The sequence below is a fragment of the Bombina bombina genome, chromosome 3 (genome assembly GCF_027579735.1).
Source record: "Bombina bombina isolate aBomBom1 chromosome 3, aBomBom1.pri, whole genome shotgun sequence".
Classification (NCBI taxonomy): Eukaryota; Metazoa; Chordata; class Amphibia; order Anura; family Bombinatoridae; genus Bombina; species Bombina bombina.
This window is the reverse complement of record NC_069501.1, coordinates 364,785,666-364,813,552: the sequence shown is the minus strand read 5'-3', so window position 1 is coordinate 364,813,552 and position 27,887 is coordinate 364,785,666. Positions and strand designations below refer to the sequence as shown.

The 27,887-nt window shown below is 39.8% G+C and overlaps 1 protein-coding gene across 1 annotated transcript in view; it reads right to left on the bottom strand.

The window, feature by feature from the left end:
* LOC128653286 (amine oxidase [flavin-containing] A) overlaps window positions 1–27,887 on the bottom strand; it is a 468,419-nt gene that overhangs the window by 82,911 nt on the left and 357,621 nt on the right. The window contains exon 12 of the mRNA XM_053706491.1: window positions 968–1,065. Within this exon, the coding sequence (XP_053562466.1) occupies window positions 968–1,065 (98 nt within the window). The remainder of the gene's footprint in view (window positions 1–967; window positions 1,066–27,887) is intronic.

Below are 27,887 nucleotides of genomic sequence, written 5' to 3'. Positions count from 1 at the left end.
AGTATAGATGATGGGTTATTAATTTGTTTTTCTGTTTCCAAATCATTATGCAGTCGAGATTCCTGTTAACTTGAGTTAACCCTTTGAATTGAATTACTTTATACTAACTTGATGTTATTATTAAGAAATATTCTACTACTATCATATGGGCTTAATTTATCAAAGGCCAGGTGGAAGAGGTTCACGGTCTTTAACCTTGTCAGCCAGTCTTGTGGTAAGTGTGCAGCAATACGCTGCCCGCAGTTAACATTACACAATCCATTGATTGTGCCATATCGTCCCCTGCTTGCAAGTGGCCAATCTTACAACTGCTGCTACTTAACTAGTTTTTCAGGCTCACTCTGAGCGAGACTAAAACGCTGGGGCTCAGATTGCTGCTTGTTAAATTGAGCCCATAATCTACTGAATTATATGACTTGTCACATATGAATCAGTACTTTTTCAGATGTACTGCATTGTTCTTGAATCTGCATTAAGCCAAGCAGCCACGTTTTTCCCAATGATTGTATTTTCTTTGTTTTAAGAAAATTAATAAAACTGATTACAAATAAATTAGGAAATGTTTGAGCCAGTAGTCTGTGATATAATTAAAGGGACATTAAACTCACATTTTTTCTTTCATGATTTAGAAAGAGAATGCAATTTTAAACATATTTCTAATTTACTTCTATTATCTAATTTGTTTTATTCTGTTGATATTCTTTGCTGAAAAGCATATCTAGATATGCTCACTAGCTGCTGATTGGTTGCTGCACATAGAAGCCTCATGTGATTGGCTCACCCATGTGCATTGCTTTTTCTTCAAATAAGTATATCTAAAAAATGAAACAAAATAAATAATAGAAGTAAATTGTAATGTTGTTTAAATTTCTATTCTCTATCTGAATCATGAAAGAAAGATTTTGGGTTTAGTGGCCCTTTAATGCCACCTGTCCCTTTACCAGTGCATTTTTGTAGTTTTTCTTACCTTCCGTACTGGGTCATAACTCCAGGTGGGAAACAGGCTGTATAGCAGCCTCCAGAGTACTGTTCTTCACACCAGTTTTTCTCCTCATAGTGCACTGGCTGTGACGGCAAAAAAAGAAAAAATGTATTGTGAAATATTTTCTTCCTGAACCTAATACCTTGCTCAGTATTTGTCTTCAAATTAATTCACTTATTTTCAGTACAAATCAAAAAGAATCTTAACATAACTGTCAATGGGTTCAACAAATCTGGGGTAGTTAATTTAGTTATATGTTTTAAATTCAACATTAACAAGTTATGAAAGCCTTTATATTCAATACTGTAATCTACCCAGGACCTATTTATATGACACACAATTTAAGCCAATATTGAGCCAAAATTTGAGAACATTATTTTTTTGAATGCTTTTTGCACAAATGATCATTAAATTGGTTTATCTTAAATTACATAATTAATTTGTGCTTCGAATAACATTTATAAATATCAGAAAATTTTATAAATAATGCAAAGTATTACACTTCCCCCACCCGGCTACTTTATAATGCTACCTGGCTGGCAATATTTTCTGTGGATACACATACTGTAAAAGTACAAAGTCTAACTCATTAGAAACATTTTACTTACTCAGCAGTTTAAATAAACTAGTTTGCAGATACATATACAGGTACAAAGTACAATGCTATTGAATGCTTCTGGCTATCTGACAAGCATTCATTAAGAATATTCCATTTCAGACACAGTGATAGAAGCTTTAACTAACATTTATGAAATTAATATTCTAGAATATGTCCTTTTCATTAAAGGAATAGGAAAGTCAAAATTAAACTTGCATTATTCAGATAGAGCATGTAATTTTAAGACACTTTTAAATTCACTTCTACTTTCAAATGCGCTTCATTCGCTAGGTATCCCTTGTTGAAAAATAATATGCACATATCCTACACTAGTGGGAGCTAGTTGCTGATTGGTGCCTGCACACATTTTTCTCTTGTGATTGGCTAACTAGATGGGTTTAGCTAGCTGCCAGCAGTGCAATGCTGTTCCTTCAGCAAAGGATAAGACAATGAAGCAAATTTGGGTAAAAGAAGTAAATTTGAAGGTTGTTTAAAATTGTATGTTTTATCCAAACCATTAAAGAATATTTTGGGGTTTCAAATCCCTTTAAGCTCTTTAGAGTATGGAAATTTTCCTCCTGTATTAAAGGAACAGTATAATCAAATTTAAACTCACATAATTTTGATAGAACATACAAATTTTAAACAAATCTCCAATTTACTTTTATTATCAAATTGGCTTTGTTCCGTTGGTATCCTTTGTTGAAGAGCATACCTAGGTAAGCTCAGGTGCAGCAAAGTGTTATTGGGTGTTAGATGCGGATTGTTAGCTACACATATAAACCTCTTGTCATTGGCTTACCCAGTGTGCTCAAAAAGCCTCCAGTAGTGCATGGTTGTTCCTTCAAAAAAGGATTCCAAGAGAATTAATCAAATGTATAATAGAAGTAAATTGGAAAGTCTGTTTTATGTATCTGTATTTTTATCATGATTCATTACTTTTTTCTGCTTAAGGGACATGAAAGTGAATTTTATTTATGCATCAGAAATGTTTTACTACATTGCAGAGATTATTTGCTACATTAAATTTCCTGCATGCAAATTTTGTAAGAAAAATATGCCTTGTTTGAAGGCAGGGGCACATTGTTTATCTTACTTTCTTTGGTGTGGTAAATAAAGTAGAGAAATAAAAAAATATTTATGCTTACCTGATAAATTTCTTTCTTTCCAGACATGGAGAGTCCATGACATCATTCCAATTACTAGTGGGATATTCAACTCCTGGCCAGCAGGAGGAGGCAAAGAGCACCCCAGCAAAGCTGTTAAGTTCAACTTCCCTTACCCATAATCCCCAGTCATTTAGCCGAAGGAAAATGGAAAAAGAAGAAACACAAGGGTATAGAGCTGCCTGAGGTTTAATTAAAAAAAAACTGCCGAACATAATTTAAAAAGAGAGCGGGGTCGTGGACTCTCCATGCCCAGAAAGAAATTTATCAAGTAAACATAAAATGTGTTTTCTTTCCTATGGCATGGAGAGTCCACAACATCATTCTAATTACTAGTGGGAACCAATACCCAAGCTAGAGAACACGGAATGAAAAGGGAGGGAGAACAACGCAGGAGAACCTAAACAGAAGGAGCAACCACTTTTCTCACAAAAGAGGTCTCAGCCGAGGCAAAACTATCAAATTTGTAGAATTTGGAAAAAGTATGCAAAGAGGACCATGTTGCCGCCTTGCAAATCTGTTCCACAGAAGCTTCATTTTTTAAAGCCCAAGTTGAGGAGAGAGCCCTAGTGGAATGAGCCGTAATTCTCTCAGGAGGCTGCTGTCCAGCTGTCTTATAAGCAAAACGAATCATACTTATTAACCAGTAGAAGTGGCCTTCTGACCCTTACCAGAGAAAACAACAAACAGACCAGAAGATTGCCAAAAATCTTTAGTAGGTAAAATTTTTAGCACGCACAACATCCAAGTTATGCAAAAGACGTCCTTTATGAGAAGAAGGATTAGGGCAAAAAGAAGGAATAACAATTTTCTGATTAATGTTTTGGTCCGACACCACCTTAGGGAGAAACCCCAATTTAGTACGAAGGACCGCCTTATCTACATGAAAAATAAGGTACAGGGAATCACACTGCAGAACTGAAAGCTCAGAAACGCTGTGAGCAGAAGACATAGCAAGGAGAACCAAAACTTTCCAAGATAACAATTTTATATCAACAACATGCATCGGCTCAAACGAAGCCTACTGCAAAACTTTAAGAACTAGGTTAAGGCTCCAAGGAGGAGCAACAGGTTTAAACACAGGCCTGATTCTGACCAGGGCCTGAACAAAAGCTTGAACATCTGGCAAATCCTAAAGAAAAGATAAAATTCGGGCAATCCTCACCCGGCTCCAGGAGCAACCCTTAGATTCACACCAATGAAGGTATTTACGCCATACCTTATGGTAAATCTTGCGAGTAACAGGTTTACGAGCCTGAAGCATAGTATTAATGATTGCTTCAGAAAAACCATGTCTGGACAGGACTAGGCGTTCAATCCCCAAGCAGTCAGCTTCAGTGAATAAAGATTTGGATGGAGGAATGGACCCTGAATTAGAAGATCCTTCCTCAGAGGTAACCTCCAAGGTGGAAGAGATGACATCTTCACCAGATCCGCGAACAAGATCCTGCGAGGCCAAGCAGGAGCTATTAGAATTACAGACGCTCTCTCCTGTTTGATACAAGCAATGACTCGTGGAAGGAGAGCAAACTGAGGAAATGGGTACGCTAGACCGAAATTCCAAGGAACCGTTAGAGCATCTATCAGAGCGGCCTGAGGATCTCTTGATCTTGATCCGTACCTTTGAAGCTTGGCGGTTTGACGAGACGCCATTAGATCCAACTCCAGAACTCCGCACCTGAGGGTTATCCTTGAGAAGACTTCCGGATGGAGAGCCCGCTCCCCGGGATGAAAAGTCTACCTGCTCAGAAAATTTGCCTCCCAATTGCCCACTGCTAGAATGTGGATGGCGGATAGGAGACAATCCTGAGCTTCCGCCCACTGTAGAATGCGAGACACCTCTTTCATGGCCAAGGAACTCAGAGTTCCTCCTTGATGGTTGATGTAAGCCACTGAAGTAATGTTGTCCGACTGGAATCTGATAAACTGGACTAAAGATAATTGAGGCCACTCTGTCAAGGCATTGAAGATTGCTCTCAATTCCAAGATGTTTATGGGAAGAGAAGACTCTTCTCAAGACCACAGGCCCTGACCTTTTAGAGAACCCCAAACAGCTCCTATCAGGCTGGTGTCCGTAGTCACAATCACCCAAGAAGGTCTCAGGAAGCAAGTGCCCCGAGACAGATGTTCCTGTGAAATCCATCACGAGAGTCTCTTGTTAGGGGATCTAGATTTATCTTCTGCGATAAATCTGAATGGTCTCCATTCCATTGACTGAGCATGCAAAGCTGCAGCGGTCGCAAATGGAACAGAGCAAAAGGAATGATGTCCATGGAAGCCACTATTGTCACGCCGCTCTGGCTGTTGCCTGGGACGTGGCGCTTGCTGCTCTAGTAGTTGCTAGGAAGGAAGTCAGCTCCTGTGTGCGTGCGGCTGTGACGTCATCGCGGCACGTCCATTTTCCTCTGGAGCCGGTCAAGATCTCCTGTAGCGCGATTCCTGAACCTATGTAAGTTGCTCACTTTCTACCTATCACTGCCCAAGTATGGGTGTTACTGTGTGCTCCTGCGTGCTATTTTCTGTATGTGCTGGATTGTTAACGTTACTGAACTTTGCCTGTCTGAATATTCTGCTTGCTTAACCCCTAAAGTACTGGATTGCCATACTGTTGCTGAAATCAGCCTGCCTGACCACTCTGCCTGATTAACCCTTAAACTATTGGATGGCTATACTGGTACTGAACTCTGCCTGCCTGACCACTCTATTGATTTATCCCTGAACTATTATATTACTGGTTTTCCTTTGTTCCTGATTCCTGCTTGTTTCTGGTCCTTCTATTGCCATTCTGCTGGATTTCCTTCCTGTACCGCTAAAGACTACCCTGCCTCCTGTGAGTACCGCTTACCTCATTTTGCAAACTCTCTCTGCTCTGGAATATTTCCTATCATTTCAGCTTGACAAGAAGACTACTGGCCAAGTTTGGTCTGATAGTGGAATATCCCACGAGCATTACAACCATCAGACCAATCAACTCCATGCATTGAGCCACTGATGGACGAATAGCAGACTGGAGAGAAAGGCAAGAAGTTTGGATTTTCTGACGTCCGTCAGGAAAATCTTCATGGACAGGGAATCTGATTGTCCCTAGGAAACTCACTCTTGTAGCTAGAACTAGAGAACTCTTTTCCAGATTCACTTTCCATCCGTGGGAACGTAGAAAAGACAACATCTCTGTATAAGATTTTGCTAGTTGAAAAGATGACGCTTGAACCAAGATGTCGTCAAGATAAGGTGCCATAGCAATACCCTGGAATCTGATCACTGCAAAAAGAGCTCCCTGAGCCTTTGTGAATATTCTGGGAACCGTGGCAAGACCAAACGGAAGTGCAACAAACTGGAAATGCTTGTCCAGAAAAGCAAACCTTAGAAACTGGTGATGATCCCTGTGAATGGGAACATGTAAATACGCGTCCTTCAGGTCTATAGTCGTCATGAACTGACTTTCCTGAACCAATGGAACAAATAATTTCCATCTTGAAGGAAGGAACCCTGAGGAATTTGTTGAGGCACTTTGAGTCTAGAATTGGACGGAAAGCTCCCTCCTTTTTGGGAACCACAAATAGATTTGAATAAAATCCTTGACCTTGTTCCTCCAGAGGGACTGGTACAATAACTCCCGGGGAGTATAGGTCCTCTACACAATTTAAGAAGGCCTCTCTTTTTACCTGGTTTGAGGATAGTCTTGACAGGAGAAATCTGCCCCTTGGAGGGCAAGACTTGAATCCTATTTTGTAACCCTTGGATACTATGTACACAGCCCACCAATCTGGGACATCTCGTATCCAAGTCTGTCGAAAAAAGGAAAGCCTGCCCCCCACTTGATCCAAAAACAGATCGGGGCGGATCCTTAATGCTGATTTAGAGTCAGCGGAAGGCTTTTTGTTTTGTTTTCCCTTATTCCAAGGCTGGCTAGATTTCCAAGAGGACCTGGATTGGTCTGGTTTGGAAGAAGAAGACTTCTGTCCCTTAAAGTTGTGAAAGGAACGAAAATTAGAAGTCTGTCGACCCTTAGGTCTATTCTTTTTGTCCTGAGGTAGGAAAGATCCCTTTCCACCTGTAATCTCTGAAATGATTTCCGGCAGACCAGGACCGAATAAGGTCTTGCCTTTATAAGGTAAAGTCAAAAGCTTGGCCTTTGAAGATACATCAGCTGACCAAGATTTTAACTACAGAGCTCTGCGAGCTAGAACAGTGAAGCTAGACATCTTAGCTCCCAGTCTAATTACCTGCATGTTGGCATTGCAGATAAAGCTTTTTTTTTTTCCCCTCATCTCATAGATAAAGGTATTGGCCAGTTTAAGAGCTTTGATCCCATCTTGGATCTCCTCTATCGTAGTCTCTTCTGATATTAGATCGGACTGGGCATCGCACCAATAAGATGCTGCTCCTGCAAACCGTTGCAATACTTGCCTTCAGGTTGCCACTGTAAATCTTGATGGATGTAAATCTTTTTTAAAGTAAGCCTCTAGCTTCTTTTCCATGGGATCCGTAAAGGAACAACTATCCTCTATAGGAATGGAGTCATCAACAGGAAACATATTTTTAAAAACAGGGGAAGGGGAAAAAAGAACCCCTGGCTTATCCTATTCCCGAGCTATAATTTTAGACATCTTGTCTGGAACTGGAAAAACATCCACGGATGAGAGTCGTCCAAAGTAGCTAGAACCTCCTTCAGAAGCAACCAGAGATGTTCAAGCTTAAATATGAAATTAACTTCTTCAGATTCTGAAGAATTTTCCCCCATAATGTCAGAGTCTGAGATTTCCACTTTAGAAGCTACTGAAGTATCCTTCTCATCAGACATTTGGGAAAGTTTGACCAACACAGTTTTAGAGGGGTCAGACACCTTACCAGCAGAAATATGTTTAGATTTCCTTTTACGCTTACCCAAAGTAGGGAAAGCAGATAAAGCTGCATACACTGCAGAAGTTATCTGCACAGCAAAATCTCCTGGTAAATAAAAACCCCCAGGAGGCTGAGAGGAAGCAGAAGGCACAGCATAAGAAACAATTAAGGCTTGGGACATTGGCTCAGAAGGGACTAATTTTTCTTTACATTTTAAAGTTTTTTGCTAAGTATGGGGAAGAGAATTGCATAGGAAGGACAATTTGGGTCTCTAAACATAGCAAGCATTTATCCATAGTAATACATTGATCCTGTTCTGAGTCTATAGCTACAGAATCAGATCCCACTAAAAGTGACAAAATTATAAAGAAGTAAAAATATAATAATTTTTATCACACAAACGATATGCCCAAATTTTAGTAGTACCTTTAAAACATAAAATATACTAGGCACACAAGAAAAAATGTCACCCTTAGAAGCAACTTCAACTGCCTGAGGCTCCTACCGTGACAGGATAGATATCCCACTAATAAGAGGGCCAGACTCTTCTGCAAAGTTCTTCTCCTCTTTAGCAGATGATCCGATCAAAGAGATCCAGCTGCAAAGCCGACACTGAGAAACTCATTAAGCTTCGCTCCAAAATAACGGAAGTGCGGCGGTCACGTGAGCAGCTAGAAAAATTAAACTGCGTCACATTAAAAAACTGCTGCATAAAGCAAATAAAATGTCTTTCTTTCCTCACAACCTTAACTTACTCTGTCATAGCCCAGCTATACAAATAAGGGGAAAAGTAAATAATCAAAAAACATTAAAGAAAGAAAGAGATCTCACAAAAGCACTCTTGTCCAATAAATTCAAATTTAATCACCAAAGGCATATAAGTGGTGAACAATATCAGCATTAACAGAAAGGGGGATAATTTACAATACAATTGAATTATTTTCTTGTACATAAAAAAACAGAATTTATGCTTACCTGATCAATTTCTTTCTCTTGTGATGTATCGAGTCCATGGATTCATCCATACTTATGGGATATTCTCCTTCCCAACAGGAAGTGGCAGAGAGAGCACCCACAGCAGAGCTGTCTATATAGCTCCTCCCTTAGCTCCACCCCCCCAGTCATTCGACCGAAGGCTAGGAAGAAAAAGGAGAAACTATAGGGTGCAGTGGTGACTGAAGTTTTTTAAAAAACTCGATACATCACAAGAGAAAGAAATTTATCAGGTAAGCATAAATTCTGTTTTCTCTTGTAAGATGTATCGAGTCCACGGATTCATCCATACTTATGGGATACCAATACCAAAGCTTTAGGACACGGATGAAGGGAGGGACAAGACAGGTACCTTAAATGGAAGGCACCACTGCTTGTAGAACCTTTCTCCCAAAAATAGCCTCCGAAGAAGCAAAAGTATCGAATTTGTAAAATTTGGAAAAAGTATGAAGCGAAGACCAAGTCGCCGCCTTACAAATCTGTTCAACAGAAGCCTCATTTTTAAAAGCCCATGTGGAAGCCACTGCTCTATTAGAATGAGCAGTAATTCTTTCAGGAGGCTGCTGGCCAGCAGTCTCATAAGCCAAACAGATGATGTTTTTCAGCCAAAAGGAAAGAGAGGTAGCCGTAGCCTTTTGACCTCTCTGTTTACCAGAATAAACAACAAACAATGAAGATGTTTGACAGAAATCTTTAGTTGCTTGTAAGTAGAACTTTAAAGCAAGAACCACATCAAGATTATGCAACAGACGTTCCTTCTTTGATGAAGGATTAGGACACAGAGAAAGAACAACAATCTCCTGATTGATATTCCTATTAGAAACAACCTTAGGAAGGAATCCAGGTTTGGTACGTAAAACCACCTTATCTGCATGGAAAACAAGGTAAGGTGAGTCACACTGTAAAGCAGATAAGTTTAAATACAGGCTTGATCCTGACCAAGGCCTGACTAAATGCTTGAACGTCTGGAACAGGCTTGATCCTGACCAAGGCCTGACTAATTGCACAAACTGGTAATGCCTGTCCAGAAAGGCAAATCTGAGGAATTGATGATGATCTCTGTGAATAGGGATGTGTAGATAAGCATCCTTTAAATCCACGGTAGTCATATATTGACCCTCCTGGATCAGAGGAAGAATAGTTTGAATAGTCTCCATCTTGAAAGATGGTACTATGAGGAATTTGTTTAGAATTTTGAGATCCAAGATCGGTCTGAAAGTTCCCTCTTTTTTGGGAACCACAAACAGGTTTGAGTAAAAACCTAGCCCTTGTTCCGCTCTTGGAACTGGGCGGATCACTCCCATGGTATGTAGGTCTTCTACACAGCGTAAGAATGCCTCTCTCTTTGTTTGGTTTGCAGACAATTGAGAAATGTGAAATCTCCCCCTTGGGGGGGAGTCTTTGAAGTCCAGAAGATATCCTTGGGACACAATTTCTAAAGCCCAGGAATCGTGAACATCTCTTGCCCAAGCCTGAGCGAAGAGAGAGAGTCTGCCCCCTACTAGATCCGGTCCTGGATCGGGGGCTACACCTTCATGCTGTCTTAGAGGCAGCAGCAGGCTTCTTGGCCTGTTTACCTTTGTTCCAAGCCTGGTTAGGTCTCCAGACTGACTTGGATTGGACAGAATTCCCCTCTTGCTTTGCTGCAGGGGAAGCTGAAGCGGGACCACCCTTGAAGTTCCGAAAGGAACGAAAATTATTTTGTTTGGTCCTCATCTTATTTGTTTTATCCTGAGGGAGGGCATGGCCTTTCCCTCCAGTGATGTCTGAAATAATTTCTTTCAGTGCAGGCCCGAATAGGGTCTTTCCTTTGAAAGGGATGTTCAACAATTTAGACTTTGATGACACATCAGCAGACCAGGACTTAAGCCATAACGCCCTGCGTGCTAAAATGGCAAAACCTGTATTCTTTGCCGCTAATTTAGCCATTTGGAAAGCGGCATCTGTAATGAAAGAATTAGCCAACTTAAGGGCCTTAATTCTATCCATAACATCCTCTAATGGAGTCTCCACCTGGAGAGCCTCTTCTAGAACCTCAAACCAGAAAGCAGCTGCAGTAGTTTTTTTTTTAACATCATTTTTATTGTTTTATACATAGTCAGCTACAGTCACAATTAACACCACACAGGGTGTATAAATGCACAAAAATAAAAAAGAGAAGAAAAAAGACAGTAAGAGGAAAAAGAAACTTGTAACCCCGGCTCCAGCGGCTGAGGTTATAAACACAGTATACATTGTCTTTAACGCAATTAAATATGACTAGAGTTCAACTAAAATATATTAGGCACAGAATCTCTGTAATCCAGTCTCTCAAACTTTTTTACTTCTTGTATGATCAGGTCTAAAAAAAAAAATATTGTGTTATATTGCACAGTTATTCTCGTAACTGGTCGGCTGAGCCCCGGCCGACCAGAACAGCACCGTAGCTAATTCATCAAAACACAAAATATAAAACAACTAGACAAAACAAAACAAAACAGGACCAAACAAGATACGAGAAGAGAGAAGGGGGAAAAAAAAAAAACCTTTCCTCTTCCGAGCCTTACCTCTCATCTCCAATACCCTCAATTAGGGAGTTCACCTCTAAGACATGCTTCCAAAACAGGAACAGAGTTTCTAAACGGGAATATATATTGTTTCTGTATATCTGTGGGTAAGCTTTGTAAAAAATGTATCCATTTATTAAGAAATCTTTTAATCTCCTGTTCTGAATCAATTGATGTATCATACTGTTCAATAGTTAATTTTAGATGTAAATTGTTTAAAAATTGCACAAAACTTGGAGAACTCTTCGATTTCCAGGAAGCAAAGATGGTGTTCCTGGCACACAAAACTGTGAAATTTATAAATATTGTATTCAGATTAGATACCAAGGGTGTCTTTTCAAGTAGCAAAATTATGTCATCTAATTTAAGATGAATCTTTTGCCTGAATATTTTTGAAAGCCAAAATGAAATTTTTGCCCAGAAGGATGCAACCTTTGGGCAGCTCCAAATACAATGGATCAAGTTAGCCTTCGGGAAATTACATCTCCAGCAAGCATAACACTGATTTGTATTCCAGAGATTCAATGCGTGGGGCGTTACATATGTACGATTAATCAATTTTAGTTGCGACTCTCTCCAAGCTAGTAACGGAGTAGCTTGCAAAGCCCTCAAAAGACTTTTGCTTATTGCATAAGTATCAATCCCTGGTATATCAAGTGACCATCTTTTGTGCCAAGCAAGTAAGATGCTTCTCTCCTTCTTTTTGTATTAGCAGCTTATACCAGTAGGAGATGGAATGCACACCAGCACGGAAGAGGGCGATCCCTGTATACAAGCCCTCCGAACTCATATTATCAAAACTAGATTTCTTAGAATTCAAGTAGTGTCTCACTTGTAGATATCCAAAGAAATCTTTGTTATCGACTTGAAAATTTGTTTTAATACTTTCAAATGAGTGGAGATTTCCAGACTCTCGGTTAATACATTGATTGAAATAGACCAGGCCCTTAACCTGACAGTTTTTAAAGATCTTGTTGTTTATCCCCTCTGTAAATTCAGGATTACCTATAATAGGTAGATATTTAGAGTAGCTATAATCAGTTTTTATGAGCTTACAAATCTTATGCCATGCGATAATAGGGTTTTTGAAAGTACACATCCTTTTCAACATAGTAGGTAGTTTAGGTGTATTTAAATGTATAAGAGCTTTTAAGGAGAAAGGCTAAAAAAGGAGCTGTTCTAACTCTTTTATTTGAAAATGCCCTACATCCACTAGCCAATCTGGAATAATTTTAACCAAGCAAGCCCAGTTATATTTTTGGAGACAGGGAAAGCCAAATGCCACCGAATCTCTCTCAAGAACGAATTTATTTAGAGATAGTTTGACTTTATCTTTCCCCCACAAAAAAAGCCTAAAAGCTTTATTCATTCTTTTGAGATCAGAAGATTTAATAAACAAAGGCATGTTCTGCATTATATATAGGAATTTAGGGAGAATAGTCATTTTAACTAGGTTTATTTTGCCTGCTAGTGTAAGTGGGAAATTAATCCATCTTGATAAGTCATTTTCCGTTTTATTGATTACAGGGAGTGCAGAATTATTAGGCAAATGAGTATTTTGACCACATCATCCTCTTTATGCATGTTGTCTTACTCCAAGCTGTATAGGCTCGAAAGCCTACTACCAATTAAGCATATTAGGTGATTTGCATCTCTGTAATGAGAAGGGGTGTGGTCTAATGACATCAACACCCTATATAAGGTGTGCATAATTATTAGGCAACTTCCTTTCCTTTGGCAAAATGGGTCAAAAGAAGGACTTGACAGGCTCAGACAAGTCAAAAATAGTGAGATATCTTGCAGAGGGATGCAGCACTCTTAAAATTGCAAAGCTTCTGAAGCGTGATCATCGAACAATCAAGCGTTTCATTCAAAATAGTCAACAGGGTCGCAAGAAGCGTGTGGAAAAACAAAGGCGCAAAATAACTGCCCATGAACTGAGAAAAGTCAAGCGTGCAGCTGCCAAGATGCCACTTGCCACCAGTTTGGCCATATTTCAGAGCTGCAACATCACTGGAGTGCCCAAAAGCACAAGGTGTGCAATACTCAGAGACATGGCCAAGGTAAGAAAGGCTGAAAGAAGACCACCACTGAACAAGACACGTTACAAAAGTGGATTTTTACTGTTATAGTCGGTTTCCAATCAAAATATTGGAATAGAAAGAACAACACGGAAGGGGCGCCAATGGTGCAGATCAATGGAGATTCTGAAGGTGTACCAATATAATATGATCACAGGGTACTCACAATAGGTGAAGGCATTCAATTATGCCAACAGAGGCGGGCTGGATTTTGGCAGCAATCCAGCTGGCTGAGCGAAACGGCAGCTCTCTATCAGCATCCAAATGGAGAGAAACTAAAAATGTAAAACAAAGTATAGAGGCGCCAATGGTGCAGATCAATGGTGATTGAGACCACAATACCCCAATATACACAGGATACTCACATGTGGTGAAGGCAATCAATTATGCCCATAGAGACAGGCTGGATTTCACAGCAATCCAGCTCGCTGTTCCAAGGTAGAGTGTCAGAGTATTAGTACTCTAAAGTAGCATAGCAAAAGGAAGTACCATACATAACACTAGGAGTGGATTTGGTAAAAAAGTAAATTTATTAAAAAATATAAAAAGTAGTACCACTCATCTCAGTGTTAAAAAAGTATAATATACATAAGGAATACATGCGACGCGTTTCTCAGATATACTGTTTCCTCAGGCATGTTTTTACACAGTTCTTAACCTCCTTATATAGGGCTATGCTACTGGGAATACACCCACAACCCACCCCCAACATTTGTCAAGTTTCAAACCAATCAAGGGCCATCATTAGCAATGACGCCGCCCCTGTTACAATATAATACATACATTTTCTATGTATGCTCTAGTAATCTCCCAAATGAATAAATAAACTAAATGTTTCTAGATTAGTGTTTTTATGTATTAATATTTTGCAGGGACCTAACATTTTTATAATGGTCATTTAGCAATCTAAGGTATTCGTAATTCCTATACTCTCATTGGGTAACTAAGCCATCAATCATTCTATAGTGGATAGCTCACAAAGTGTACTCGCTAATACGTCTATATGGCTGTCAATCAAAATGTGATTTTCGCGCTAAATCTCCTGCTGTCATTCTCACTGCACTATCACTCGGAGTGTACACATTCTCAAAGTACTGACTGGTGGCGCGCCTCCATTACCAAAGCGCATGTACCGTGATCGACATACACTGTAGTTTGGAGGTGTATGTTACTTGATCACCGACAATAGTAAACAAAGCTTCCCATTGGTCCTGCCTGTAATCACATGGGGGGGGGGGCGCGCCTCTGCTACTGATATTACAGGCTGTCATTGAGACTTAAAAAGGCGTCATGATTGGTGGCGGCCAACAGTAAACAAAGCCTCCCATTTGTCAAGCCTATGTTATTGTTGGACGGGTTGCTACTATTGGTCCGTGGGGGGAGACAAAACAAGGAATGTGCCGTTACTAAACCCGATTGTTCTAGATGCAGTAACTCCGCAAAATGATGTTATTGCAATCATGAGAGCAGATTACATAGTGAAGCACCAATGTAAGCAATGGAATAATGTGAAATACTGATTCCTTAATAAACAAAGGATTTACCATATTAACAAATATCAGTTGTATTAGGTGTATTTATATATGACAGTGATATATATATATATATATATAAACACTGGTGGTGCTATAAAGACATATATAATATAGTGAAATCAAGAGTGATAGAAAAATATATTAATAATAAGTAAAATAATACAGGGATAATAGTGTAAGTCTAGAGCCCAATTTCCAATGCAATAAAAAGAAATACACAGGGATGTGTGGGGAAGTGCAGATTATGTAATAATTGTAATATAGTCAGTGAGAAGACGCAGGGATGTGTGGGGAAGTGCAGAATATGTACTAATTGTAATATAGTCAGTGAGAAGACGCTAGTGAATGATATGTTCCCTATATATAGGGACAATATGACCCACTATGTGGGGGATGTGAGGATGCTTGGCATTACTACACAGTGACTCCCTTTTCTGGAATATTAGTGTATGTCTAAAACGATAAAAACAATAACTCACTTATCTGGAGTATTGGTGTGTGACAATATGACCCACTATGTGGGGGATGTGAGGATGCTTGGCATTACTACACAGTGACTCCCTTTTCTGGAATAATAGTGTATGTCTAAAATTATAATAACAATAAGGGGTAAGGTGGTTATGACTAAAAAATACATCAAATATAATAAAAATGGGTCCAGGAATTCTGATCATACAATAGGAAGGAATGATAATAACATTGGGACATATAGATGTGGACATAGACGGTGCCATATGTGCAAATTTATTACACATGGAAAAAAATCCATAGTATCATATACAACAGGAGAAGAACACCAGATTACTGAACATCTTACATGTAATTCTGGTTATGTCATTTACGCACTTACATGTGCATGTGGGGTCCAGTATATTGGACGTACCTCCAGGAAGGTGAGACTGAGATGGGGGGAACATAAAAGGAATATAACTAAAAACTTGACTAAACATAGTGTCTCCAGACATAAGTGCACTAAAACCATACAAGGTGGATGCCAATTCAGTATCACACCTTTAGAAAGCATCCCAACTAGTCATCATTACAACAGATTCACCCGTCTGAGACAAAGGGAAACGTACTGGATATTTAAATTTCAAACACTGTTTCCTACGGGGCTTAATGAAGTCATTGACTCCATAGCATTTGTTTAGTTGCACTTTATGTTTTATGTGTATTTTTATTCCACTTCCCATCTGTTTCATTGGGGACCCAAGTATATGGCCATTACGAGGTTTAATTGCAACTCTTTTTCCTAGTTGTCCTTAGAAGGGTTTAGCTCATTCCACGTAGTCATCTTAGTTTATCCCCTGTAATATATCTTTTAATATTCCTACACCGCGTACTAGTATCAATATCACTTGTTCATTTTTTGGTTCATTATTAGTTTTGACACACACCAAAACTCCAGATAAGTGAGTTATTGTTATTATAATTTTAGACATACACTATTATTCCAGAAAAGGGAGTCACTGTGTAGTAATGCCAAGCATCCTCACATCCCCCACATAGTGGGTCATATTGTCACACACCAATACTCCAGATAAGTGAGTTATTGTTTTTATCGTTTTAGACATACACTAATATTCCAGAAAAGGGAGTCACTGTGTAGTAATGCCAAGCATCCTCACATCCCCCACATAGTGGGTCATATTGTCCCTATATATAGGGAACATATCATTCACTAGCGTCTTCTCACTGACTATATTACAATTAGTACATATTCTGCACTTCCCCACACATCCCTGCGTCTTCTCACTGACTATATTACAATTATTACATAATCTGCACTTCCCCACACATCCCTGTGTATTTCTTTTTATTGCATTGGAAATTGGGCTCTAGACTTACACTATTATCCCTGTATTATTTTACTTATTATTAATATATTTTTCTATCACTCTTGATTTCACTATATTATATATGTCTTTATAGCACCACCAGTGTTTATATATATATATATATCACTGTCATATATAAATACACCTAATACAACTGATATTTGTTAATATGGTAAATCCTTTGTTTATTAAGGAATCAAATGGGAGGCTTTGTTTACTGTTGGCCGCCACCAATCATGACGCCTTTTTAAGTCTCAATGACAGCCTGTAATATCAGTAGCAGAGGCGCAGCCCCCCCCCATGTGATTAAAGGCAGGACCAATGGGAAGCTTTGTTTACTATTGTCGGTGATCAAGTAACATACACCTCCAAACTACAGTGTATGTCGATCACGGTACATGCGCTTTGGTAATGGAGGCGCGCCACCAGTCAGTACTTTGAGAATGTGTACACTCCGAGTGATAGTGCAGTGAGAATGACAGCAGGAGATTTAGCGCGAAAATCACATTTTGATTGACAGCCATATAGACGTATTAGCGAGTACACTTTGTGAGCTATCCACTATAGAATGATTGATGGCTTAGTTACCCAATGAGAGTATAGGAATTACGAATACCTTAGATTGCTAAATGACCATTATAAAAATGTTAGGTCCCTGCAAAATATTAATACATAAAAACACTAATCTAGAAACATTTAGTTTATTTATTCATTTGGGAGATTACTAGAGCATACATAGAAAATGTATGTATTATATTGTAACAGGGGCGGCGTCATTGCTAATGATGGCCCTTGATTGGTTTGAAACTTGACAAATGTTGGGGGTGGGTTGTGGGTGTATTCCCAGTAGCATAGCCCTATATAAGGAGGTTAAGAACTGTGTAAAAACATGCCTGAGGAAACAGTATATCTGAGAAACGCGTCGCATGTATTCCTTATGTATATTATACTTTTTTAACACTGAGATGAGTGGTACTACTTTTTATATTTTTTAATAAATTTACTTTTTTACCAAATCCACTCCTAGTGTTATGTATGGTACTTCCTTTTGCTATGCTACTTTAGAGTACTAATACTCTGACACTCTACCTTGGAACAGCAAGCTGGATTGCTGTGAAATCCAGCCTGTCTCTATGGGCATAATTGATTGCCTTCACCACATGTGAGTATCCTGTGTATATTGGGGTATTGTGGTGTTCTCAATCACCATTGATCTGCACCATTGGCGCCTCTATACTTTGTTTTACATTTTTAAAATATTGGAATAGCATACTGGCCTGATATATTAAGGGTTTTGCAGAAAATAGCCTACAGTATATTTAATTCTTTACTTTTGCATTTTATGAATTCTTTGTTCAATTACGCATCCTTTATTTGCTAAAAAGTTAATGTAAAAAAATTTGGCAATAAATTAACACATATAACAATAGAAGATTTTTTACCGTTATAGTTGGTTTTCAATCAAGATATTGGAATAGTATACTGGCTTGATATATATAGGTTTTACAGGAAATGGCCTAGATTTAATTCTTCCTTTAATCCAAACGGCATCAAGGTGTCTAAATTAAACATCCATCTACTTTCATGTTGGAGTAAGGTCCTATCAAGGTCACCTCCCCTTATACCTAGATTAACCTTATCTATGCCAATAACCTTAAAATCATGTATTGTTGAGTGATGTGTCTGTTTGAAGTGTCTCTCTACACTGCAGTCTTTGGGGCCTATCTATCAAGCTCCAAATGGAGCTTGATGCCCCGTGTTTCTGGCGAGCCTGCAGTTATGATGCAGCGGTCATAAAGACCGCTTACCATAACCCGTCCACCTGCTCTGAGCAGGCGGACAGACATCACCGCAATTCAACCCGATCGAGAACGATCGGGTTGACTGACACCCCCTGCTGGCGGCCGATTGGCCACGAGTCTGCAGGGGGCGGCGTTGCACCAGCAGCTCTTGTGAGCTGCTGGTGCAATGCTGAATACGGAGAGCGTATTGCTCTCCGTATTCGGCGAGGTCTGGCGGACCTTAAAAGGGCCTTTTGCGGGGCATGCCCCAAAGAATTCTGCTCTTTTGCCTGTAAAAAAACCCCCATACAATACCCACCCCCCAACATTACAACCCACCACCCACATACCCCTAAACTAACCCAAACCCCCCTTAAATAAACCTAACACTAAGCCCCTGAAGATCTCCCTACCTTGTCTTCACCTCTTCAGCCCCCGCTTGGATGAAGACTTCAGCCGGATGATGGACCTCTTCAGCCCCCGCTTAGATGAAGACATCGCCCGGATTGGGTGAAGACTTCGGACCCTCTTCTGGACGGATCGGTGATACCCGGCGTGGTGAAGACAAGGTAGGGAGATCTTCAGAGGCTTAGTGTTAGGATTATTTAAGGGGGGTTTGGGTTAGATTAGGGGTATGTGGGTGGTGGGTTGTAATGTTGGGGGGGGTATTGTATGTTTTTTTTTACAGGCAAAAGAGCAGAATTCTTTGGGGCATGCCCCGCAAAAGGCCCTTTTAAGGGCTGGTAAGGTAAAATGTTTATTTTAGAATAGGGTAGGGCATTTTTTATTTTGGGGGGCTTTGTTATTTTTTTAGGGGGCTTAGAGTAGGTGTAATTAGTTTAAAATTCTTGTAATCTTTTTTTATTTTTTTGTAATTTAGTGTTTGTTTGTTTTTGTAATTTAGTGTTGTTTTTTTTGTAATTTAGTTTAGTTGATTTAATTGTAGATAATTGTAGGTAGTTTATTTAATTAATTTATTGATAGTGTAGTGTTAGGTTTAATTGTAACTTAGGTTAGGATTTATTTTACAGGTCATTTTGTATTTCTTTTAGCTAGGTAGCTATTAAATAGTTCTTAACTATTTAATAGCTATTTTACCTGGTTAAAATAAATACAAAGTTGCCGGTAAAATAAATATAAATCCTAAAATAGCTACAATGTAATTATTATTTATATTGCAGCTATATTAGGGTTTATTTTACAGCTAAGTATTTAGCTTTAAATAGGATTAATTTATTTAATAAGAATTATTTTATTTCGTTAGATAAAAATTATATTTAACTTAGGGGGGTGTTAGGGTTAGCTTTAGGGGTTAATACATTTATTAGAGTAGTGGTGAGGTCCGGTCAGCAGATTAGGGGTTAATAATTGTAGGTAGGTAGCAGCGACGTGGGGGGGGGGGGCAGATTAGGGGTTAATAAATATTATGTAGGTGTCGGCGGTGTTAGGGGCAGCAGATTAGGGGTAAATAGGGATAATGTAGGTGGCGGCGGTGTGCGGTCGGCAGATTAGGGGTTAAAAAAATTTAATAGAGTGGCGGCTATGTGGGGGGACCTCGGTTTAGGGGTGCATAGGAAGTTTATGGGTGTTAGTGTACTTTAGAGCACAGTAGTTAAGAGCTTTATGAACCGGCGTTAGCCCAGAAAGCTCTTAACTCCTTGCTTTTCTCTGCGGCTGGAGTCTTGTCGTTAGATTTCTAACGCTCACTTCAGCAAAGACTCTAAATACCGGCGTTAGAAAGATCCCATTGAAAAGATAGGATACGCAATTGACGTAAGGGGATCTGCGGTATGGAAAAGTTGCGGCTGGAAAGTGAGCGTTAGACCCTTACCTAAAAGACTCTAAATACCAGCAGTAGGACAAAACCAGCGTTAGGACCCCCTAACGCTGGTTTTGACGGCTAACGCAGAACTCTAAATCTAGGCGATAATGTCCTTGCTGAACAAAAGGCAGAATAGTCCTTATAGTCACCATCTTGAAAGTTGGTACTCTTACATAACGATTCAAAATTTTCAGATCCAGAACTGGTCTGAATGAATTTTCTTTCTTTGGGACAATGAATAGATTTGAATAAAACCCCAGACCTTGTTCCTGAAAAGGACCCGGCATGATTACCCCTGAAACTTTTACTGGATTTACTGGGATGCATGAGAGAAAAAATCTTCTCACAGGAGGTCTTACTCTGAATCCTATTTGGTACCCCTGAGAGACAATGCTCTGAATCCATTGATTTTGGACAGAATTTGCCCAAACATCCTTGAAAAACCTTAATCTGCCCCCTACTAGCTGAGCTGGAATGAGGGCCGCAACTTCATGCGGACTTAGGGGCTGACTTTGGTTTCTTAAAAGGTTTGGATTTATTCCAACTTGAGGAAGGTTTCCAATTGGAAACAAGTTTCCTTGGGGGGAGGATTAGGTTTTTGTTCCTTATTTTGACGAAAGGAACGAAAACGATTAGAAGCCTTAGATTTACCCTTAGGTTTTTTATCCTGAGGCAAAAAACTCCCTCCCCCCAGTAACAGTTGAAATAATAGAATCCAACTGAGAACCAAATAAATTATTACCTTGGAAAGAAAAAGATAGTAATCTAGACTTAGATGTCATATCAGCATTCCAAGATTTAAGCCACAAAGCTCTTCTAGCTAAAATAGCTAAAGACATGGATCTAACATCAATTTTGATATTATCAAAAATTGCATCTCAAATAAAATGATTAGCATGTTGTAGTAAACGAACAATGCTATATAAGTCAGAATCCAATCCTTGCTGCGCTAAATTCTCCAACTAAAAAGTTGAAGCAGCTGCAACATCAGCCAAAGAAATTGCAGGCCTAAGTAGATGACCTGAATATAAATAGGCTTTCCTTAGATAAGATTCAAGCTTCCTATCTAAAGGATCTTTAAAGGAAGTACTATCTTCCATAGGTATAGTGGTTCGTTTAGCAAGAGTAGAAATAGCCCCATCAACTTTGGGGATCTTTAACCAAAACTCTATTGAAATTGCTGGTAAAGGATACAATTTTTTAAACCTTGCAGAAGGATTAAAAGGAGTACCCGGCTTATTCCATTCCTTAGAAATCATATCAGAAATAGCATCAGGAATAGGAAAAACCTCTGGAGTAACCACAGGAGGTTTAAAAACAGAATTTAAATGTTTACTGATTTTAATATCAAGAGGACTAGCTTCCTCAATATCCAAAGTAATTAACACTTCTTTTAACAAAGAACGCATATATTCCATTTTAAATAAATAAGTAGATTTGTCAGTGTCAATATCTGAGGAAGGATCTTCTGAATCAGATAGATCCTCATCAGAGGTGGATAATTCATTATGTTGTCGCTCATTTGAAATTTCATCAACTTTATGAGAAGTTTTAAAAGACCTCTTACGCTTATTAGAAGGCGGAAATGCAGACAAAGCCTTCTGAATAGAATCAGTAACAAATTCTTTAAAATTCATAGGTATATCATGTACATTAGAAGATGAAGGAACTGCAACCGGCAATGTAATATTACAGATGGAAACACTATCTGCATGTAAAAGTTTATCATGGCTACTAACAAGGGGCGGGAATACCGGTGGTGCAGAGATCGCAGGTGCGACCTGGCCCGGCAGGTCAAACCCTGGGGGGGGGCCTCAGCAGTCAGAACATCAAAACTTTTTTTAGAAAAAACTTTTTACTTTTTTTTTTTCATCAACAAACTTTTTATTCAGTATTTTTTTCGGCAGCTGCATGCCTGCGTTCAGTTTTAAATCAGAGCGTTGCCGCAGGTTACCATGGCAACGCTCTGACTGAAACATTTGTCGGCTGCTGAGCAGGAAAGAAGGAGGCTCAGGCTGCGAGGCAGATGTCAGAAGAATGCAGCCACTGCCAGTAACGCAGAGACGGGCTGACCTGGGCGGGGACACTGGCGCTTTTTCTTCTGACACCGGTGAGCTAACGATTTATTAACCCCTTACCTGCTGAAGGCGTGGCACACAAGGGGTTAATGCATGACATGTGACAATAAGGAGTTGTCATGGGGATATGCGGTATGCTGTGCAATGTCATTACAAACAGCTTTACAAAAACTGCAGTACTCAGTCTGTGGTCAATATGAAATTGAAATCTATAGACTAGACACAGTAATAACGACATCCGCTGCACTAGATCTATAGAACTTGTAGAGAGGGGTACTGAGTATCTGGTCAGTATAAAATCTATAGAACTAGACACAGTAATAACTATGTCCACTGCGATGATCTATAGTACTGCCAGAGAGAGTACTACTGGTCAGCTGCATGTATGTTCTGTTGTGGAGGGGAATGGATATATTACATTCTGATAGGGATCGTCTCTAAGATACCAACGAACACAAATTTATATATATATATATATATATATATATATATATATATATATAGATGCTGTTGAGCTTTTAACACTATGCAGCGTGTGATTGCCTTGCTATAGCTCTGCCTGTTCTCTGTCACATGCACTCCCGAAATATATACTTCTATATACAAATCTGTAGAAATGAATTTGTCTTTAAAAAAAAATCAAAAGCACCAGAAGTGCGTGTGACAGAGCAGGCAGCGCTATAGCAGGGCATCCACACGCTGCATAGTGTTAAAAGTTCCACTACAGCATCTATTAATATATTTAAATTTGTGTTCGTATCAGAGACCATAAAATAAGTTTATTAATTTATATAACCATGTGGGGCCAGGATCTAAAAGCACTGGGAGTGCATCTGAAAGAGCATGCAGGCAGCGCTATAGCAATGCCTATTGCCTCCACACGCTGCAGAAAGAGAACTATGAAGTAAAGGTTGGATATATTTTCTAGAACGTTGTCTAACCACTAGGTCTGCAAACTGTTCTAGTGAATTACTGTGCTGTTGAACTTTGTACGGGTCTCACTCCCCCCTCTGTTCTCACTATGGCATTCTGCAGACATGAGCTGAATTTCACTCATAGCTCTGTAAAAATATCTCAGGATCATATTTCACAGAGCCGTTAGTGAAATATTCAGCTCTTGTCTACAGAATGCCATGGAGCAGTCAGGGAGAAACTGTTATTAGTTATTTATTGTAATGCTATTAGTGGCCTTCAAAACTGACCAGGGTTTGTTTAGATCTCTCTAGGGAAAGTTCAGACTTATATTTACTGCAGCCCTGAATTTTATAACACTTGTACTGCTGGTGATTTTTCTTCTGAAATATATTTAATATAGCTATATGACATCTACATATTTGAATGTATAAAACAGGTTATAAAATCTGTTTCTTATTTAAAAAAAATAGGATTTCAGAGAAAGTGGGAAGAACTTGTTATTACAGTAAAAATTGTATGCAAGAGTGTTAAAACCCAGAGCTTTATTTCTAATCCTATTTGGAAAAAGTGATAACTCCTCAGCATATCACACAATATTTTCATATACCCCCATGCTGTAGTAACAAGGTCTGTAATTTGCTGGTTCCACAAACATACACACATACACACACATATATATACACAGTACAGGGGGGCTGGACTATGTCACAGACTACTGTGGTCACTTCATACTACTGGGACTACTGGGACGGGTAGGGTCAGGCCAGCCATCTCACCGGCAGATTACAGACTGTGTCACTGACTCACTATATACAGTACTGGTGTGTTAAACAGTGTCACTATATACAGTAATAGGGGGTCAGACCATCTCACAGACTGTGGGCACAGGGTACCTCCTTTTGCAGACATGTAATCTGATTAAAAAAAAAATTCTGTGTTAAATGTTAAAAAAATATATATATATGTATCAAATTCACCTTTTTTTTGGGGGGGGGGGGCTTCTTAGATTCTTGCACCTGGGCCCTGTGGTTTCTAGTTACGCCTCTGCAACTAATACAAATGACATTAGGAGATATAATCTCCACAATTTTACAACAAATGCACTTAGCTTTGGTAGAACCGATGTCAGGCAGCAAAGTTCCAACAGATACTTCTGAGGCAGGATCAGATTGAGAAATCTTGCAGAATGTAAAAGAAAAAACAACATATAAAGCAAAATTATCAATTTCCTTATATGACAGTTTCAGGAATGGGAAAAAATGCAAATAGCATAGCCCTCTGACATAGAAAAAGGCAAGAGGCAAACAGCAATGGGGCAAATAAATAATGAAAAAAGTTTGGCGCCAAGTATGACGCACAACGTAAGTTAAAAAATTTTTGCCGCCAACCATGTCTGGAAATGACACACTCGCGTCACTAACGGCGCAACCCTGTGTGAAACCTCTGTGTCAATTACGACGCCGGAAATGACGAACTTGCGTCAACGGACGTGCCTTTCGCGCCAAAAAATTCTCATGCCAAGAATGACGGAATAAAGTGTAGCATTTGGCGCACCCGCGAACCTAAGTCAGCCCGCAATTTGAAACAAAGTAGTCAATTGAAAAAAAGACTAAACCCCAGGTAAGAAAAAAATATTTCTTAATATTAACTTTCCCCAAATATGAAACTGACAATCTGCAAAAGGAAATACATGAACCTGACTCTTGGCAAATATAAGTACAATACATATATTTAGAACTTTATATAAATGCATAAAGTGCCAAACCATAGCTGAGGTGTCTTAAGTAATAAAAAACATAATTTATGCTTACCTGATAAATTCCTTTCTTCTGTAGTGTGATCAGTCCACGGGTCATCATTACTTCTGGGATATTAACTGCTCCCCTACAGGAAGTGCAAGAGGATTCACCCAGCAGAGCTGCATATAGCTCCTCCCCTCTACGTCACTCCCAGTCATTCGACCAAGGACCAACGAGAAAGGAAAAGCCAAGGGTGAAGTGGTGACTGGAGTATAAATTAAAAAATATTTACCTGCCTTAAAAACAGGGCGGGCCGTGGACTGATCACACTACAGAAGAAAGGAATTTATCAGGTAAGCATAAATTATGTTTTCTTCTGTTAAGTGTGATCAGTCCACGGGTCATCATTACTTCTGGGATACCAATACCAAAGCAAAAGTACACGGATGACGGGAGGGATAGGCAGACTCTTTATACAGAAGGAACCACTGCCTGAAGAACCTTTCTCCCAAAAATAGCCTCCGATGAAGCAAAGGTGTCAAATTTGTAAAATTTTGAAAAAGTATGAAGCGAAGACCAAGTTGCAGCCTTGCAAATCTGTTCAACAGAGGCCTCATTCTTGAAGGCCCAAGTGGAAGCCACAGCTCTAGTAGAATGAGCTGTAATTCTTTCAGGGGGCTGCTGTCCAGCAGTCTCATAAGCTAAACGAATTATGCTACGAAGCCAAAAAGAAAGAGAGGTAGCGGAAGCTTTTTGACCTCTCCTCTGCCCAGAGTAAATGACAAACAGAGAAGACGTTTGTCGGAATTCCTTAGTTGCCTGCAAGTAAAATTTTAGAGCCCGGACTACATCCAGGTTGTGCAGTAGACGTTCCTTCTTTGAAGAAGGATTTGGGCATAAAGAAGGAACAACAATCTCTTGATTGATATTCCTGTTAGTAACTACCTTAGGTAAGAACCCAGGTTTAGTACGCAGGACTACCTTATCCGAATGAAAAATCAAATAAGGAGAATCACAATGTAAGGCTAATAATTCAGAGACTCTTCGAGCCGAGGAAATAGCCATTAAAAATAGAACTTTCCAAGATAACAACTTTATATCAATGGAATGAAGGGGTTCAAACGGAACGCCCTGTAAAACATTAAGAACAAGGTTTAAACTCCATGGTGGAGCAACAGTTTTAAACACAGGCTTAATCCTGGCCAAAGCCTGACAAAAAGCCTGGACGTCAGGAACTTCTGACAGACGTTTGTGTAACAGAATGGACAGAGCTGAGATCTGTCCCTTTAATGAACTAGCAGATAAACCCTTTTCTAAACCTTCTTGTAGAAAAGACAATATCCTAGGAATCCTAACCTTACTCCAAGAGTAACCTTTGGATTCACACCAATGTAGGTATTTACGCCATATCTTATGGTAAATCTTTCTGGTAACAGGTTTCCTAGTCTGTATTAAGGTACTAATAACTGACTCAGAAAACCCACGTCTTGATAAAATTAAGCGTTCAATTTCCAAGCAGTCAGCTTCAGAGAAGTTAGATTTTGATGTTTGAAGGGACCCTGTATCAGAAGGTCCTGTTTCAGAGGTAGAGACCAAGGCGGACAGGATGACATGTCCACCAGGTCTGCATACCAAGTCCTGCGTGGCCACGCAGGTGCTATTAGAATCACTGATGCTCTCTCTTGTTTGATTCTGGCTATCAATCAAGGAAGCAACGGGTAGGGTGGAAACACGTAAGCCATCCTGAAGTCCCAAGGTGCTGTCAGAGCATCTATCAGGACTGCTCCTGGATCCCTGGATCTGGACCCGTAACGAGGAAGCTTGGCGTTCTGTCGAGACGCCATGAGATCTATCTCTGGTTTGCCCCAACGTCGAAGTATTTGGGCAAAGACCTCCGGATGAAGTTCCCACTCCCCCGGATGAAAAGTCTGACGACTTAAGAAATCCGCCTCCCAGTTCTCCACTCCCGGGATGTGGATTGCTGACAGGTGGCAAGAGTGAGACTCTGCCCAGCGAATTATCTTTGATACTTCCATCATAGCTAGGGAGCTTCTTGTCCCTCCCTGATGGTTGATGTAAGCTACAGTCGTGATGTTGTCCGACTGAAACCTGATGAACCCCCGAGTTGTCAACTGGGGCCAAGCCAGGAGGGCATTGAGAACTGCTCTCAATTCCAGAATGTTTATTGGCAGGAGACTCTCCTCCTGACTCCATAGTCCCTGAGCCTTCAGGGAATTCCAGACGGCACCCCAACCTAGAAGGCTGGCGTCTGTTGTTACAATTGTCCAGTCTGGTCTGCTGAATGGCATCCCCCTGGACAGGTGTGGCCGAGAAAGCCACCATAGAAGAGAATTTCTGGTCTCTTGATCCAGATTCAGAGAAGGGGATAAGTCTGAGTAATCCCCATTCCACTGACCTAGCATGCACAGTTGCAGTGGTCTGAGGTGTAAGCGTGCAAAGGGTACTATGTCCATTGCCGCTACCATTAAGCCGATTACCTCCATATATTGAGCCACTGACGGGTGTTGAATGGAATGAAGAGTGCGGCAAGCACTTTGAAGTCTTGATAGCCTGTCCTCTGTCAGGTAAATCTTCATTTCTACAGAATCTATAAGAGTCCCCAGGAAGGGAACTCTTGTGAGTGGAACGAGTGAACTTTTCTTTTCGTTCACCTTCCATCCATGTGACCTTAGAAATGCCAGCACTAACTCTGTATGAGATTTGGCAGTTTGAAAGCTTGAAGCTTGTATCAGAATGTCGTCTAGGTATGGAGCTACCGAGATTCCCCGCGGTCTTAGTACCGCCAGAAGAGCACCCAGAACCTTTGTGAAGATTCTTGGCGCTGTAGCCAATCCGAATGGAAGAGCCACAAACTGGTAATGCCTGTCTAGGAAGGCAAACCTTAGGTACCGGTAATGATCTTTGTGAATCGGTATGTGCAGGTAAGCATCTTTTAAATCTACAGTGG